This window comes from Poecile atricapillus, chromosome Z (genome assembly GCF_030490865.1).
Source record: "Poecile atricapillus isolate bPoeAtr1 chromosome Z, bPoeAtr1.hap1, whole genome shotgun sequence".
NCBI classification, from domain to species: Eukaryota; Metazoa; Chordata; class Aves; order Passeriformes; family Paridae; genus Poecile; species Poecile atricapillus.
The window spans coordinates 42,580,835-42,597,085 of record NC_081289.1 but is presented as its reverse complement, the minus strand read 5'-3'; the positions used below and the strand labels follow the sequence as shown (position 1 = coordinate 42,597,085).

The following is a 16,251-nucleotide window of genomic DNA, read 5'->3' as shown; positions in this document are numbered from 1 at the left end:
ATCCTCTCAGGTGGCTTTACCATGTGGCAGTCTGGATTAAGTTAGAAATGTATACTTTCTTCATTGGTGGGGGCTGTCAGAGGTTACAGTCAAGAACAGCCGGTTGATGTTGAGCCTGCCTTGGTAAAAGTGGCAAAAACTCTTGCTCAGGCTTGGTCCCTGAGTGGTCTCCTGTGCTTTGAATTTTATGTGTATTCTTAAAGATTTCTGTGAGTGTTGGTTTACATCACTCCTGTTCTTGCTGCTAGCAAATATGTCTCTTGGGTTTGTGTCACTTTTAAAAGTACAGAAGCAGTAGGACCAGATAAAATTCTCTTTTTGCAAATAACAGCTCTGTTCCTATCACCATTTCCCAGATTTTAAGCATTGTGCAGGGCTCTGCCATGCTCTAAATCTCTTTGTGGATGTCAGCTGTGCAGTTGAGGGCCATAATGATGTTTATGTAAACTTCTGCAATATCTTTAAACTTTGACAGAGCTCTGATGATTTACCAGCACACAGACAGTAAATAGCAGCACTAAAACCCACTGAAAATCTACACACCCATATTATTAATACAAGCCTTTGAATACAGTGGTCTATTCACATCTTTGTGATGATCACTGGTGCATACTCCCACACTTCCTTGGGGAAATGAAGAAAAGAGCCAACATAACTGCGTGACATTGGTAAGTTTAGCACTTTCATGTAAGATATTTGCCTAAACCTCAAAACAAGACTCTTTGAAATCTGCTCTGTCTGTAAAGAATGTACAGCTGGAGCTTACAGTCATGACGTAATATTTTTACTGAGGTGTGCAAATACATAGTCCAAACAGAAATTTCTTCATTTGTTCATTTTTAAGCAATATGTAGCAGCTGTTGACTCAGCCATATGGGGGAGTTACACTCTTAAGTAATATGAAGGAAATAGATGTTTTTAGGAAAACACAATGAAAGCTATCAAAATTTTCTGGAAACAGGACATATTTTATTTTTATCATTTTCACAGAAGACATATAATGAACATAGAGCAGCCCTTTGAAAATCTTATTATCTCTCTTAAAATCTCAAATCCTTGAAAACTTTTTGTATCTGAGTCTGAAGGGCAGCATACCAGTCAGAAAGATGGTATGTAGATCAGAATAAAAGTGTATCAGTCAGAAGAGTGCACATAAAGTATACATAGAACAGTGTACAGAAGAAAGTGTACAGAAAACATGCACTGAAGGAACAAATGAAGCATACTTCTCTACCTAATTCTAAATGTAGTAGATGTTTTTAACACAATGTCCAAAGAAATCAAATCCAACAAGAATAAACACTAAAAAGTGTTACATTGTATAGGAAAGAAGATCTGGATTTCCTATATTTTTTCCTGCTACTCATTTCTCAATGATGGTATCTTATCAAAGTGCACACACTTATAATCTGATGTGACAGAAAGGAATCAGATTTAGCAAGACTTTTTTATTTCTTCATGGCTTGTGAAGCACTGTCTAGGGGATTCAGTCTTGCCTACTGCAGTGTGCCCCACTGGAAGATGTCAGGTCCCTGTCAGCCAGTTTATGAGTCAATCAAAGAGCAGGAGTGCTGTGACTTAGTTCAACGTAGAAGGAGCCTTCATTTCTGAACAAGAACAGCAGTGGACTCTTGACAGCTCAAACACACAACATTTATTTCCCTGAGGGAAACTCTAGGACAGGTGATAGCTTTCTGAATGCAGCACTGGTCACACATTTTCCCGTTTAACACAGACATGCTTTCAGGTCCCTCCTCTTTTCCAGTGTGTTGGGCAAGAGCTGACCCTAAAAGCAGGGATGTAAAACTTCAGGGACTACAGCTGTTTAGCCACTCGTTGTGTAGCACAGGGAGTAGGTGTTGCAGATGGTGGTAGAAGGCTAGAGGATGAAGGGGTGAGCTAAAAGATTTCCCTATGCCAGCAATGCTCCTCTTCAGCCTCTCCCTACCTCTTCCCTCCCCATTCCTTGATTGTGGAAGAAGCCCGAGGTGGGCAGGCAACACCTGTGGGCAGGGTGGCTTTGTGTTTGACCCCATGGCTGTGACCACAAAAGGTGTTTAGGGAGGTACTCCTTCCAGTTCAGAGCTGGGTTCTGATTTGACACGAACTGAAGTCTCACTAATAATAGCCAGAAGAGAAGGGGTTGTGGTGTGTACTTGGGAAACACCATTGAGGAACGTGGCTGGGCAGTGTTTAAAAAAGTGCCAGTCAAGAGTAAATTAAACAGTGCTTCATTTGCATACACATGCTACATATTTTGGCTGAGATTTTCAAGAGTAGCAAGAGTCAGTGCTGCTAATACTTGGGCGTCTTCCTTCATACAAGACATGCAAGACATACAAGATTCTCAGCAGCACATGACTACTCCCTGAAAATAAGGATTATTTTAAGATATTTCCTGAGTGACACTCAGAAAGCTGAAACTACCAGCATGATCACTCGGTGGACTTACAGTAATAGAAATAATCAAAATGCTAATTAGCAAAGATGAGGTGCAGAAGGCTGGCAGAGGAGGAAAGTGCTCTTTCGTGAGAGTTTAGTTCTTAGCTTTTTATAAAGGGCTCTGCATTTTCAAGGGTCAGCATTGTTGTTGCTCTTCCACATCCAGCTGAAGCCACAGAAAGATGCCCTATTCCCTGACTTAAATATTATTAACAGATACTCCAGATCTGTATCCTTGCTCATTTGTTGCCCTGAAAAGCATGGGAAACAAACCTATGTAATGATTCATAGAAATTGCTCTATCTTTGCTGCTCCAATTTAGGACCATATAAATTCTGTTTATTTTATTTATATTTTATATATTTATTTTATTTTATATAAAATATAAATTATTTTAAAGATTAAGTATGCTGTGATGGATAAGGTAAGCACAAATGAAATCAAAGTTCAGGTCAATGAAAATACAGTTTTTGTCTGTTAAATAATTTGCTCAGATAGATAGTTACAGTCTTCACATACCAGCACTAATAAGGAACTAACCAGGAAAAAGAGCAGTATACTCAGCCCTTATTAACATATTTAAGCATGTTACGGAAGGAAGCAATAAGAAGACAATATGTAATTTTTTGGGGGGGTTTCCCTGACATCTGGGAAATTTTATAAGGTCTACTTTTCATCCAAAATAACAGTCTTAGAATAGAAGAATAAAGAGAATTTTTCAGCTACTCTGACTGTACTCTGTGAGCCACTTTTGGTACTTTGCAAATTTAGTTCCTTGATATCAGGGCTGCCATGCTACCCCAGGGTGACATCTGGCCTCCCTGGGCAGCCCCTCAGCTTGTGACACCTGTGCTAAACATTAAGGCTAGGATGGACAGGCTGAGCCTATGAGCTTGCCTCCTCCCTTGTGGCTCAGAGAAGATAACCGAGGTGATAGTTTCATAATCAGTGTGAAACAATTGTGATAGACACTTTAAAACCATTTTTCCTGGTGGAGTTTCTATTCTATATCACTTCCATTGATGCTCTCAATGTACTGTTCCTTAGTGCTGAGATGGAGTGAAACAGCCCAGAAAACAAACACAGTCCGTGACAGGCAGGATGCAGTCTGGGGGCCCGTTCAGAGCTCATGGTCATTGATTGCTCATTGGATATTGCAGGCATGGAACTGCTGTGATAGTGGACAATAAGTAGTATAGGAGCATCCCAACCTCATGGTAGACTGTGCAGTGAGAATTACGGTCCTAGGCTCTTCAAGTTGAGGGCTACAGAAGTATGTAGGTGGTTTTCAGGTATCAACAGTTTACCAAACAGTGCATGAAGGATCTAAATTTTTGCACAGCCTAGTGTTTGTAAGTATCTTAAGTTCATCCTTACAGGACCTAAATAAATCAATAAAGGTGCTTTTCTCACACTGAGGAAGGAAAAAGCCCTTTAAAACCACTGTCTGACTGTTGGGCATTGCAGCACTCACATTATCATGGCAAGCTGTCTAATGGATCCCTTTTCATTGGGATCCCAATGCAAGAAATATTACATTTTTTATTAAGTCTGCTCCAGCAGATGGTGAGCATCACTATGATGAAGTTCTGCTGCTGATCCCACTGTGAAGCATTTCTGGAAATTCCAGAATGTTTTCAGAAAACGTTGGGTGAAATCTCTCTTTAGAAATGACGAATGCTTATATTAGAGAGGGATATAATATTGTTAGTGTGGTTCCTGCTTTGCCTCTGCTCTGTCAATGTAGTTACATTATTCAGGGCCGATCTCTGATCTCAGGTTTGAAGAGTTGTTTGCCACACAACAACCATGGGAAAAGAGAATGAGAGAAATAAAAAAAATGAATCACCCACATTCTGCTTGAATTCAGATCTCAGATTTCCCACATCCTGGTATTTAATTTCTCACAGAGTTACCAATGGTTGATCTCACGGCAGGATTAGTGGGAAGAAAAATGAGAGCTCCATTGAAACCAGACTTGAGTCTGGAAGGAAGGAACATGTGAGCTCTAGGACCCCGGAGATATCAGATTCAGGGTAGTGAATAGCTTCCACCCCCTCCCCTTCCCTGATTCTCAGGCTTATTTTGAAGCAGATTCTGGAAACTGAAATCAAAACAGCAAAGACACAGTTACAGTAAGTTAGGGGGCTCACACATCGCTTCAATAGACTCCTGAGAGCTGTGTTTATAGTGAAGCATATAACTGTAATTTATATTAGTATTTTTTTATGTTTAGAAAGAGGAGAATAGATTAACATTGAGGTATAAATTGCAGTAAATCTGTCTCAGTTGTAAAATAAACATGTTTTGAACACACATTTCCACCAGGATACCTTCTCTGATTTGATTATAGAATGTATATGTGTACAATTTGAAAAGAAATTTTCAATGTGTTCAATTGGAAAAGAAATTCCCATAAGATATTCTATAATCAAAAGGAAATAACCATTATCTATTAAAATGGAGACCCTCACTCACTTTCAATCAGGTTATCTTCCTCTGAGAAATAAAGAGCTTTGTCCTGTGGATCACCGCATAGATGGATCTAGAAAAGCTGGGCTGTTGCTTTGCACTAAGGAGGATCAAACTTTCTCACACTTTCCATCAGATCGTGTGAGATATTCTAGAAGCTGAAAAAACCTTTAAATGAATCACTCTAAATCCTTTAGGAGTTGAACATACTAAGATGACAAGAAGAGTATGTCATTAAACCATAACTACCCTTTTTGGATTACCTGGTATTTGTAAATTTTTTGGCAAGGTGGCTTAAATTAGGGATATATTTTTAGCCTGCAGCATTACATAATAAAATGGCAGCTGAATTCTTGCAGTAAAAAAGGGATAGGATGGGGGGAGTTTATTAAAACCAACAAGAACCTCTCTGATTTTGTTTTTTCGTCTGCACGAAGAGGTGCTCCATGGTTACACAATCAGTAAAGTTTGTGAGAGAAGCATTTCCATTGCCCCATTGTGCTCAGGAGCTGTCGCCTGCCTTTCACTGCAGACCTGCTGTTTAGTCTGAAACTGAAAATTAAACCCAGAACTTCAGCTCTCAAAGTTAAAAACTCTGCATTGCTGAAGCACACAGCCTTGCCAGTGTCTGTGTGGCAAAATCCATGATCAAAATTGTCAGACATTTTTAAAAGCATTTTACAAGTCTGTTAAGCTTTATTGTTTTTGTTTTGATTTGGTTGGGGGGCATTTTTTGTTAAAAATAATTTTCTGAATTATACTACAACGTCTCATGTGAACTGTGCTGAACCAGTTCGGGGAGCCTGGCTTGCTATCTTTAAGAAATATGTTTCTCATTTTGTAGGGCTTTTCTGAGAATGGCCAGGGCAAGGTAGAGCCCTGTCTGTTAAACTCACTCCTTCAGAAACAAAAAAAACAAGGGATGAGGAAAACCAGGGGAGCCCACGGAGAAGGATGGTGGCGGCCGAGCCCACGCGCCCTGGCCTGCTGAAGCTGCCCCGGCGGCAAAGCAAGGGCCGCTCAGCCTCGGGGCTGGCGCTCGTAAAAATGTCACCAGTGCACTTCCACTGTGAAAGACGCTTTTATCTCCCCTTCCCACAGCCCCTTTCCAGCGGGGACGTGGGGCTGGGCCCGGCTGCTGCTGCTTGGCCTCCCCGCATGGCTGGACCCTAATGAGGTGTGTGCGGCTCTTGGCTGCAAGTTTTCAATCTCTTTCTTATTACTTCAAAGCTGCTGCTCCAAGGTTCAGACAAGTTTGATCACTTGGCAAAATCTCTCAGCTGGGATTCAAAAGGGAAGATGCTTTATTTTATTATTTATTGTTGTAGATAGATAGCTCTTCCCAAACTACTCTTGCCAGTGGCTTTGTGGTCAGAACCACAATGCTTTTTTAAGTGATAAAGGATTGAAGGTGAACAACTTTTGGCAGTTGCTTCCTGTCTGTAACAAGTGGTTGTTTTAAGGGGGAGAAAAAAAGGAGAATAGAAATATAACAGGCCTTACTTTATTTTCCTTTTCATGTTTTCAATTTGGGGGGGGGGCGGGCAGGGAAGGAGCAAAAGGTAAATGATGTGCATTTGACCTCCGTTTCAAAGCTCTAGCATTTCTCTACCCCATTCTGGGAGATCATTGCTGTAGTCCATCCTCTGCCACTCAAAATGTGCAGAGAAACTGGTGCTGTTTCAAGTACCTCAAGGGCTCAAGGGGAAGGTAGATACACTCAGTTTTACCTGTGAGGGCTCCAGTATCCTTTTGGGCTTTTCCTTCTCCAGTGCCACAAGAAAGCAGAGCTAACAGTCACCCACAGCATTTCAGTGACCTAGGCAAGTCTAAGGATTTTTAAGGTTGGCATCCACCTTCTTTTGCTCTTTCATCTGATTATGGACACAAATATTAGTGATTGGAGACTATTATTAGAGCCTCTGCTTGCCTTATGCTCCAGTCTGGGTTTTGGCTGTGAATGCAGGGCAGTTTACCACTCCTCCAGTTTACAGCATCCACAAGAGGTTTGTAAGAGCAGCTTCTCAAAGCTGGGGTCAGTCCAGCTCAGTTGTATATGTTTCTAACAGCACCACTGCCTTCTTTTTCTTAATATTTTATTTCCTTCCCACCAGAAATGTTTACATATCATAGGGTTGAAGCTCTCCAAGACAAAATACATCTCTGTCAGTGTTGCATAGCACCCGCAATTGCTTCAAGCAACATTTTCACTTTAGGTCTGTGCTTTGCAGACTTTAAATGGTGTTTCCTGCAAAATTCTTCTGACCAGTACTGAGATTTTGCTGAAGATTTTCAGTCTCCTTTTAATCACATGGGGAACAGTTTTTTCCAAAGTGTTTTGACCTGCTTAGGTCAAAAAGGCACTTGCCGTACTCAGATGCCAAAACGCGTTTAAGAAATCTGGCCTGACATAAGTTAGACAACTGAGTCTCAATTTCAAAAAGCTTCAGCCACACAGGCTTTGGCACTGAGTGACTTTCTGCCTTGCAGGAACCTCATTGCTGAGTTAATTTCAGGGCTGCTTTAAAATCCATGGCAAACTTGGGCACCTAAAGCTGAGGTTCATGCAAGATCATCTGTAAGAGAAACTGAGAGGCAGAACCTAAGTCAGGTACATTTAGGTTAACTAAATGTCAGTCAGCCTAATTCCTGTTTCTGGAAGTTCTCAGTGTAAACCCTCCTGGATTTAAAACTCCTGTGTCAGATAAGCCCTTTTTCTCAAAGTAACCAAAGAGACTCATTATCACTCCATTATATCAAACAGTTCTCCTAGTGGGAGATAAGCTAGGAGATAGAGAAATGTTTTTGATTCCCCCTTAATCTAACAGGAAGAACAGACTTGAATCTATATTTTACGTAAACTGTTCTAACTTAAAGAGGAACATCCTGTCCTGTCCTGTCCTGTCCTGTTCTGTCCTGTCCTGTCCTGTCCTGTCCTGTGGGAATCCTCCTAGGCAATGTCTTGGTCCCCTCCAGTTGTCTGAACCTGTTGCTTATGGACCAACACTTGGCCAAGCCTGGCAAGACACTTCCTCCAGCAGAGGAAAGGGATCTGTAGAAGTGGTTTCTGTGTGTAAGGATGGTTAACTCTCTCTGACCTCTACCAGCTGAGTCACAGCACAGCCCCAGCAACTTCACTCTGGCTGCCTTAGCTAGTTCACTTCCTCCAACAGCTGGGGATGTGTATTATCCAGTAATCCCCATGAGCAGCCTTTTTGCTAGTCAAGCAGTGCTTTTCCAGCAGTAAGACGAGAGGACACACTTAATTTGCTTACTAACTATGCAGCTAAAAAACCATAGGCTGCAAACCATAGGTGACCTGCAGGAGAGCATCAGTTTTTAGCTTTAGTTTCTCTACTCCCTTTCTGTCTTTCACAGAATAACTGATCATTTATATAAAAGTGGAGTGACTGTAACAGAAGCAAGATGCATCTTCCATACACAAAAGTTTAGGGGGGAGTCTTCTTCTTAGAAGGTAGAAAACCAGTCTTGACATACCTGCTTCAAATCAGAGAGCATGGGGATTTCAAAACAAGCTTATGTGTGAATTTCCAACCCAGTGCTATGGCGTACATGTACGCAATTTTATTAAAATTAAAAAGTCTTATTTTTGATGCCTGTTATACATTGCTTTTTCAAGTGTAAAAACTTTGAGGACATCACTAAGTCAAATTGATCTTTAGGATACTTTATAGCCCTTAGACTGCTCCCAAGAGCATTAGGCAGCTTTGCACATGCCCATCAGCAAGCACTTGGGCCTTGGGGAAGTAAAGCAACAAAGTGGGCTATTAGAGGCTAGGTCAACAGGAACTTACACATTTAAAACAAGAATCTTGGCTTCCAGTCCCTACATCTCAACCCCAAGCTGCCCTATCAGCTGCATCTTTCTATTTGTCTCTTTGTTTATATTTAATGTCATTTAAGTACTGAAAGTTTTACTTCTTTGGGGGGGACCTGCATGCTCACTGCTCCCAGGGCTGTCCCATGACTTAGTCTATGATTGCAGAAACAGTGGTAGGAGAAAGCAGAGGGTCTCAGAACTGCTTTGTAGCCAGTTTTTAACTGTCCTGTTAAGCACCACGCTGAAGGATTTGTAGCATGCTAGCAGTTGCAGTGCACAGCAATTGCTTGCTTGTGGTCTGATTGAGTTATATTTGTTTAGATACAGAGTTTCTGCACTGAAATAATTCCCTAAAATAATTTTTTAATCCAGCAGTAAGAAGGGTTGTATGGCCTTTTCTGTATATGGTCGTGGTGATCTCTTCTGCCCTAATAAATCCTTTCATTGTGATGTGTGAAGTATACCTTCAACAATTTGCCTTCTGAATCCAGCTTCTGGAGTTAAACTTTGCCTTACTGCTGAGTGACCCCTGCCTCTGAGCTCACCACTGTGCTTTGCAGAGAGTGCAGAGCTCGAAGCAGCAGATCCCACCCTAAGCTTCATGCAGAGCAAACCTACTCTGAGTGTCTGTTAGTGCTGTAAGAATTTCTAAAGCCGTTTGGTGCTTTGACTGTGGAGCAGTCAGGATGGCGCTGTCTCAGCTGGGCAGAGTCCAGGCCCTGGCATCTGCTCTAGAAGCCACCTATTCCTATCCCTATATTTCAGGGACTCCTGAAATTATCAGCTTGCATGCCAGGAGATTTCAGATGTGTTAACAGCAGACAATGGTCCACAGTTTGCAAGTTGCTCTTGTCAGCAGTTCTTTTTGACATATCTATTCAAGCATACCCTCTCGGGCTTAGAAAGCAACCAGCAAAATCTGTGCCAATAGCTAATACTTTGTTATAAAATAAAAGCTCTAGCAAATTCAGAAGCTCCATATGCAGCATTATTGTGATCCTGCAGCTCATTTCACAAAATGGGTTTTAGTTTTTTTAATCTGCAGGTCAGAAATTCATGAGCAGAAGGTAAAAAAACTGAATTGCCAGTGAGTTTTGCGGAGCCAAGACATTTGACCTTGGAGTTTTTCCCAGGGTATTAGAACAGAACAAGCATTTTTACAAAAATGCCACAGTTACCTTTCTGCAGGTGGGGGAATGCTCCTCTCAAACATTAACAATTGTTTCATCATCAGGTTTTGTTGTTATCAGTTTGTGTGGGTCCACCAAAAAAAGAATGCAGAAAACATACAAAGACCAAACTAAGTATGTCTGTTCTTCAGATCACTAGGATTCTACTGGCTGCTTGTAATTCCAGGAAAAATAGCCTGTACCATCCAACTGTGGATCACCAAATGGAGGTCTTGGGTAGCAGGTAGAGTTACATTTCACCTGCACAGGAAAAGGGAAAAGTCATGGGAAAGAAGTCTCTTGGGATCACAGGGTGACTTTGATCTGAAAGGACACTGACATTTTAATACAATCGTTTGTGGTACAGCTCCATTCTGGATGGTACCACCTCTGAGGTTTAGCAATGAATCACAGATTCATAGAATCATCTGTGTTGGAAGGGAGCTCTGGAGATCATCCAGTGCAACTCCTCTGCAAAGCAGGTGACGCAGGAACATGTCCAGGTGGGGTTCTAAAGTCTCCAGAGAGGGAGACTCCATGATCTCCCTGGGCAGCCTGTTCCAGTGCTCTGACACCCTCAGTGAAACAAAGTCCTTCCTCATGTTGAGGTGAAACTTATTGTGGTTTAGTTTGTGGCCATTCCTCTGAGTCCTGTCACTGGACACCACTGAAAAGAGTCTGGCACCAGTTTGTTTTTCCACAGCAGCAAGACTTCCAAAGCAGAGATTTAACTTCATAGTTCATGGGTCCACACATCTTGACATAGTTGTTCTGTGCCTATTGGGTGTCCCAGGGGATCACAGAAAGAGGGCATGGCACAGGAGACCAGCACCTCTCTGGCTTATCTTACCAGATGAGATATCCAGGGCATCTAAAACAGCCTCAGCTATCTTCAGACAACCAGATCCCACCAAGGCTGTCATATTTAAAAATTCCTTGTTGGCTAACCCAAATAAACACACTGGCTGCCAACAGCATTTCTAACTGAAACCTGCTGTCCTGCTTCCTGTTCCTTTTTTGTTACCTTCACCAGTGTTAAATCAGGGCTAACAACAGTGATCCTAATCCCCTGCAGAGTAGCCCTTTTGAGGGCAGACACCTGCTGTGAGTCATTGCAAAGTGTTTGTCCTTTCTCTCCTGCTAGAGGCCAACCTCAGTGAGAGATGAGGGTCCAGGCTAGCGTCCACATCTGCCAGCCCCTTGCCAGTGATGCCCCTCAAGAAAAGGCTCCTTTAGGAGCTTTGGAGAAAGCCACCTTGCAGCTCTGTGTCTGAGAGACACCAGCTCCATATCACTCTGCAGCTGACAGGGCATTTACAGCAGCTAAGGGTGGAAATGGCTCCGTGTGCTGCCTTTGTCATACAATATCGTGCTTTGTCCTGTGGCAGCTCAGGATAAACATAGCCATACGTGGGACCCATGGATGACCAAGAACAGCATGTGCCAAGTAAAATTGCCTCTGCAGCTGGTCCCTGTGCCAGTCAGCCCCTGAGGATACGTGTCAGGGGATGTACACATGGATGCATGGGGAGTCACCTGGGATATTGTCTTAGCAGCAGAAGTAAAGCCTGAACTATATATATGAGTACTCACCCTGTGCTTTGAGTATTTGTCCTATTCTCCCTGAGCTCTTCATGCTTGTGGCTTCCCTGTTAGCCAGATCCAACCTGGTTTGAAGTTTTCTCAGGTTTCTCTATGCAGTCTGCTGGCCCAGCCTCTCACTAGTTTGCTGCAGCAGAAAACAAACAACCTGGGAAGTAGCTATTCAAGGCAAAACTGGGTTGATGCACATTTATGGCCAATTAGGACATGTCAACATTCTGCCTCCACAACTAAAGTGAATGCACCTAAGAAGTGAGAACAACCTCAATTAAAGCCGCCATATGACCCAAAACTTTTGTTTCTTGGCTGAGTGCATCCTGTGATGGTGTTGCTGAGTTTATACTCTGCAAGGCTATCACACTCTAAGTGACTTGAATTTCTAATGTCTGCTCTAATGACCATGATTTCCCTTTTAATTTGTTCCCTTCTCTTCAACTTTATTGGAAGCACATCTGGACTTACAAAGTATTTCGTTCCAGCTCCAGTTCCTCCTTCAACGACTCAGGGACAATGACACATGGCTGTGCCATTGACCTTGGCAGGTCTGAGGAGGTGCAAGTGCCTGGAAGCATCCTTCCCCTAAGGTGTCCAGTGCCCTGACAGTGCCAAACAATGCACTTCAGTGAATCTCTGGCTGAAGTGGCTCAGCACGGAGCCAGTTTTCAACTTCTAAAGGTTACACAGTTTTCAAAATACCTGCCTCACCCTCCATCTTTTGGAAGGTGGCGGTGTGGGGGGATGGGACTGGCAGGTGCTGTAGAGACAGAGGTTGGGTTGAGGGTCCCAGCTGCACAACTTTCTGATATTTGCAACCAGTTTTTCACAAGTGCAAAAAATCCCTCTCTGTTCCTGGATTACACATCTATATTTTGCATTTCAGAACCTCTACTCCTTCCTTTGGGTCCCTCTCTGCACATATGTCTGATTTGTAGTATCCCTTTGTTATACTTGTAAGCGCTTCAGAGCAGCAATCATGTCTCCATCAGTGTCCTGACAAGACATTTACATGATAGGTTGGCTTAAAACCACTCATCTGCAACTGAGCTATCTTAAGCTTTTGGAAGGAATGAACAATCTGATTCCTTTGAAAAGCTTTTGTTCATGAAAAATGTATTTCCTAACACTGATTTGAATTTGAAGTCTGTCAGTCTCAAATACTTTTTAATAATTAGTTTATTATTTATATATTTGCGGGGTTAGCTTGATTTTTAGTTTCTCATCCTTCCCAGTACTACAGGTACACATAGATGCACATACATGGGCAGGTGAAAGAAGCTTCCTTCATTACATGTACATATATAAATTAAGGAAGAGCTTCTCACTTTTTTTCTTGGTCGCTACAGCAAGGGTTACTAGGAAAAAAAGAAAAAAATACTGTGAGATTCATAGTAAAAATCACTAGAGTGGACAACTTTTTAACTAAAAAGAGCTCTCTTGTGGCCACCCTGGCTGAGCTTTGAAGTATGGCCTTTCACATACTTTGCCTCTCCCCCATCCTCTTGCTCTGTGATCGGAAGTCTACCTTCATGGAAAATGAGTTCATCGGGTTTCAGTAGTCTCCTGACAAGCCAAGCATAAAACAAAAAGAGCTGCCGCTCCGCACCCACACGTGTGTGTGCTGCCGTCTTCCAGGAAATGATAATCAGAGGCTCAGGGCTGACCACAGTGCTGTAAGAAATTAAACATGTGATCATCATCAAATACCAAAACATGTCTACCTGTATTATGTTAAGAGCACAGAACCCACAGTCGTAATTTTTTAACTGAAATACTTGGCTTGGAGGCAAAACTGGGGCTTGCCACAAGCATTCTGAGTTCTGAATTACCAAGGCTCAAACCAACATATTTTTCTGTGTCTCTCCACATGCAGCCCAAATTAGTCCTCCAGTAGGTGCCTGAAAATACCATTTTTCTTCTTGACTGAAATGTTGTAACAGTCCTGTTCTGCACAGAAGATAAGCAGGAAAAGTGCATTATGCATTAATGGGATTCGATGGAGTGTGAGCTCAGTTTCCCCAGTGCTACCAGAGACAGAGTAAAATTTGCTTGATCATTTCATGAGTTGAGAATCATTTTTGGTGCAGCGCTGTGAATATAACCCAGCTACAAGTGGACAGTAGTTGTGGTGAGGAAAAAACTGTTCATCTGTATGATAGATCAGTGTCATCTTGAATTTAAGAATTGAAAATGCAAGGTCAGAGTGCAGCTAACACTTGATTTTGCTCTCTCTCCTCTATCTGCGGCTTTGATCATGCTACATCTTTCTTTGTGCCTGGTGCTCAAGAGAGTACCCCAGGGTCATGGCCTGTTTCCTTGTCAAGAGGTATAAACCTACTGGTCTAAATATCTGAGGCCCAAGCTTTAGCTGGGGTGGGGCCACGAAGGAAGAGGGGGGGAGCATTTCCTTCATGCTTTTCACTTTTCCCACATAACCCAAAGCAGACTAAACAAAACCAGTGTGAAATCTCATGGCTTGATGCTGCTATGGTTATATTTTTTAAGCTGTCATCTGTTCATTTATAGTTATGTTTATTCCCTGGATTTACAGCTTTTTTTTTCAGCCTTTTCTTGCAGGGAGGTGCAGGGGGAGGTCGAAACCTTTTGAAAGGGGATTGCAGTAAGCAGTGGCCTGTGATTAAAGCACTGTGTTTTTCCTTGATGCCGCTCCTCCGCAGCAGTGTCACACATGGTAGCATTTAGGAGCCCTTCACAGCTGAGGTGTTTCAAACACTAATGAATGGAAGTTTGGTCGTATAAGGCGGGCAAGCTTTAAGGCAAGCTTTGCTGAATGGTGTACTGTAGTGGCCTGGGAAAGGAAGAGAGTTATAAATTGTGTCAGTTAGCCACCCAGACAAAATGAAGCCATGTGGAAAATCAAATCTATTAAAGTATGAAGACTGTTATGAGCTGTTTTAAGATGGTCATTCTTCAAAGGTCTCAGTTGGCTGAGGGAGTGAATTCCTCTTCTTCCTAGATCTTTTTCACGTGCTGTCTTAGGCAATGATGCTCAGTGTTTGATTAAAAAACAGCTTTTCATTGACAGCCCCTTGTATTAGAAATGTTAGTTGCCCCCAGTTCTCCACCCATGTCCTGAAAGGTACTGAACATTTATTTGAAAAGCAGAATAAGAGCATCACATTTGGTCAGGCTTGCTGGCATGGCAAACATGAAGCAGCTCTAGGAGAGGAGAAGACTTCTCAGAGCAACTGCTTAGAATTGGATATGTGCTCAAAATGCTTTCCATTTTCTAGCTGCCCATGTCTGCTGGCCATAAGAGGCCCTTGACAAAGCGTGGCACAGAGTGCTTTTTCTTGACATCTCCTGGAGTAGAAGAAAAACCTGGCAAGGCAGGGTGGGGGGGATCAGAGAGCAGGGTACCTTCCCTTTCTCCCCAAGGTGGCTTCTTGAGACGTCACAGGAGCTGTAAAGGGCATTTTATTAGCTCAAGAGGTAATTGTCAGCTGCATGAGGGATAACTGAACTGGCAGCCTAAGATGAATGGTCACCACGGTATTTATTATTCCTGTTTGTGTATTCTAGGAAGAGACTGAAGAAACGTCCTCACAAGAGTCTGCAGAAGAAGACTAGGAGATCACACCATGCAATTTCTACCTCATCAGCAGTTGGGTCTTTTGAAGGGAGAAGACACTGCCTTGACCACTTACTTTCTATTGCCATGGTCTTTCCACTTTTGCCTGGGGGAAAAAAAAAAATCACATAACCTTAAAAAGGATTCGACTAATCATCTTCTTTTGTAATCCCTTCACAGTCCCAGGTCTAGTGAAAAACTGCTGTAACACAAAGGGGACACAGATTAACGATGCAACTTTTAATTACTGTTTTCTTTTTTCCTAACCTACTAATAGTTTGTTTGAGCTGCTAAGTAAGGGTGAATGGGTCAAGAAGAGCTCCAAATCAGGCTTAGGTCACTGACTGCACTGCGTATAAACAAGAAACTTGTAACATGGTCATTATAATGGGCATTGAAATAGGAAAGGCTGGGTGTGTAACACTTATGCCTTGCAACACTTCCAGCAACCCACTCCCTGCTTAGTGAACTCCCTGTTTTAGAACACCAAAGATAGGGGATAGATACTATCCTTTTTCTTTTGTAACCTTCTTGTAGACTTGTACTTGATTTTTTTTTTTTTTTTTTTTTTTTTTTAAGACTTACTATTATTTCGGGAAAAAAATGAAAGCTGATCTTTTCATTTCATTCAGCTGGTAATCAGAAGAAAGAAATCAACATGAAAAAGGTACTTTCATTTTGCAAAAGGGAAGAAAGACAAAGATACGTTGTATAGTTACAGATACAAACATATCAGCACAAGCAGTAGTAAACAAAATGAACAGTCCTTATCACCTGGCTAATAGGAATCCAGGGAGTTGGCTTTCTTAGAGCCAGGAGTTTTCTATGGAAACAAAAATGACTGACACCACTCTTACACCATTAATGAGTAAGTCTTTACTGATAAAAGTGTTTTAAATCGTACAGAAAGGTACCTAGAAATTAATCATAAATATATCTGAACAAAAATAATCCAGATTTTTTGCTTAGTTTCTACTAATTCCACTTGCCCTGTACCAGTATTTTGAAAGAATTGAATCTTTTCTCATTACTCATCAGTCACAATGTAAGAATGAACACCATGTACCTCAGCTAAGCTCATGCATTACGTTAAGCAATGTATTTTGACATAGGATGGTTCACTGAGCACCTCTGTG

The 16,251-nt window shown here is 42.0% G+C and overlaps 1 protein-coding gene across 1 annotated transcript in view; it reads left to right on the top strand.

The window, feature by feature from the left end:
* The window catches only part of LOC131573832 (high mobility group protein HMGI-C), a 109,135-nt gene extending 93,085 nt beyond the window's left edge, over positions 1–16,050 (top strand). Inside the window, exon 5 of the mRNA XM_058828108.1 lies at positions 15,067–16,050. Within this exon, the coding sequence (XP_058684091.1) occupies positions 15,067–15,114 (48 nt within the window). The 3' untranslated portion in view covers positions 15,115–16,050. The remainder of the gene's footprint in view (positions 1–15,066) is intronic.
* Positions 16,051–16,251: the final 201 nt, after the last annotated feature.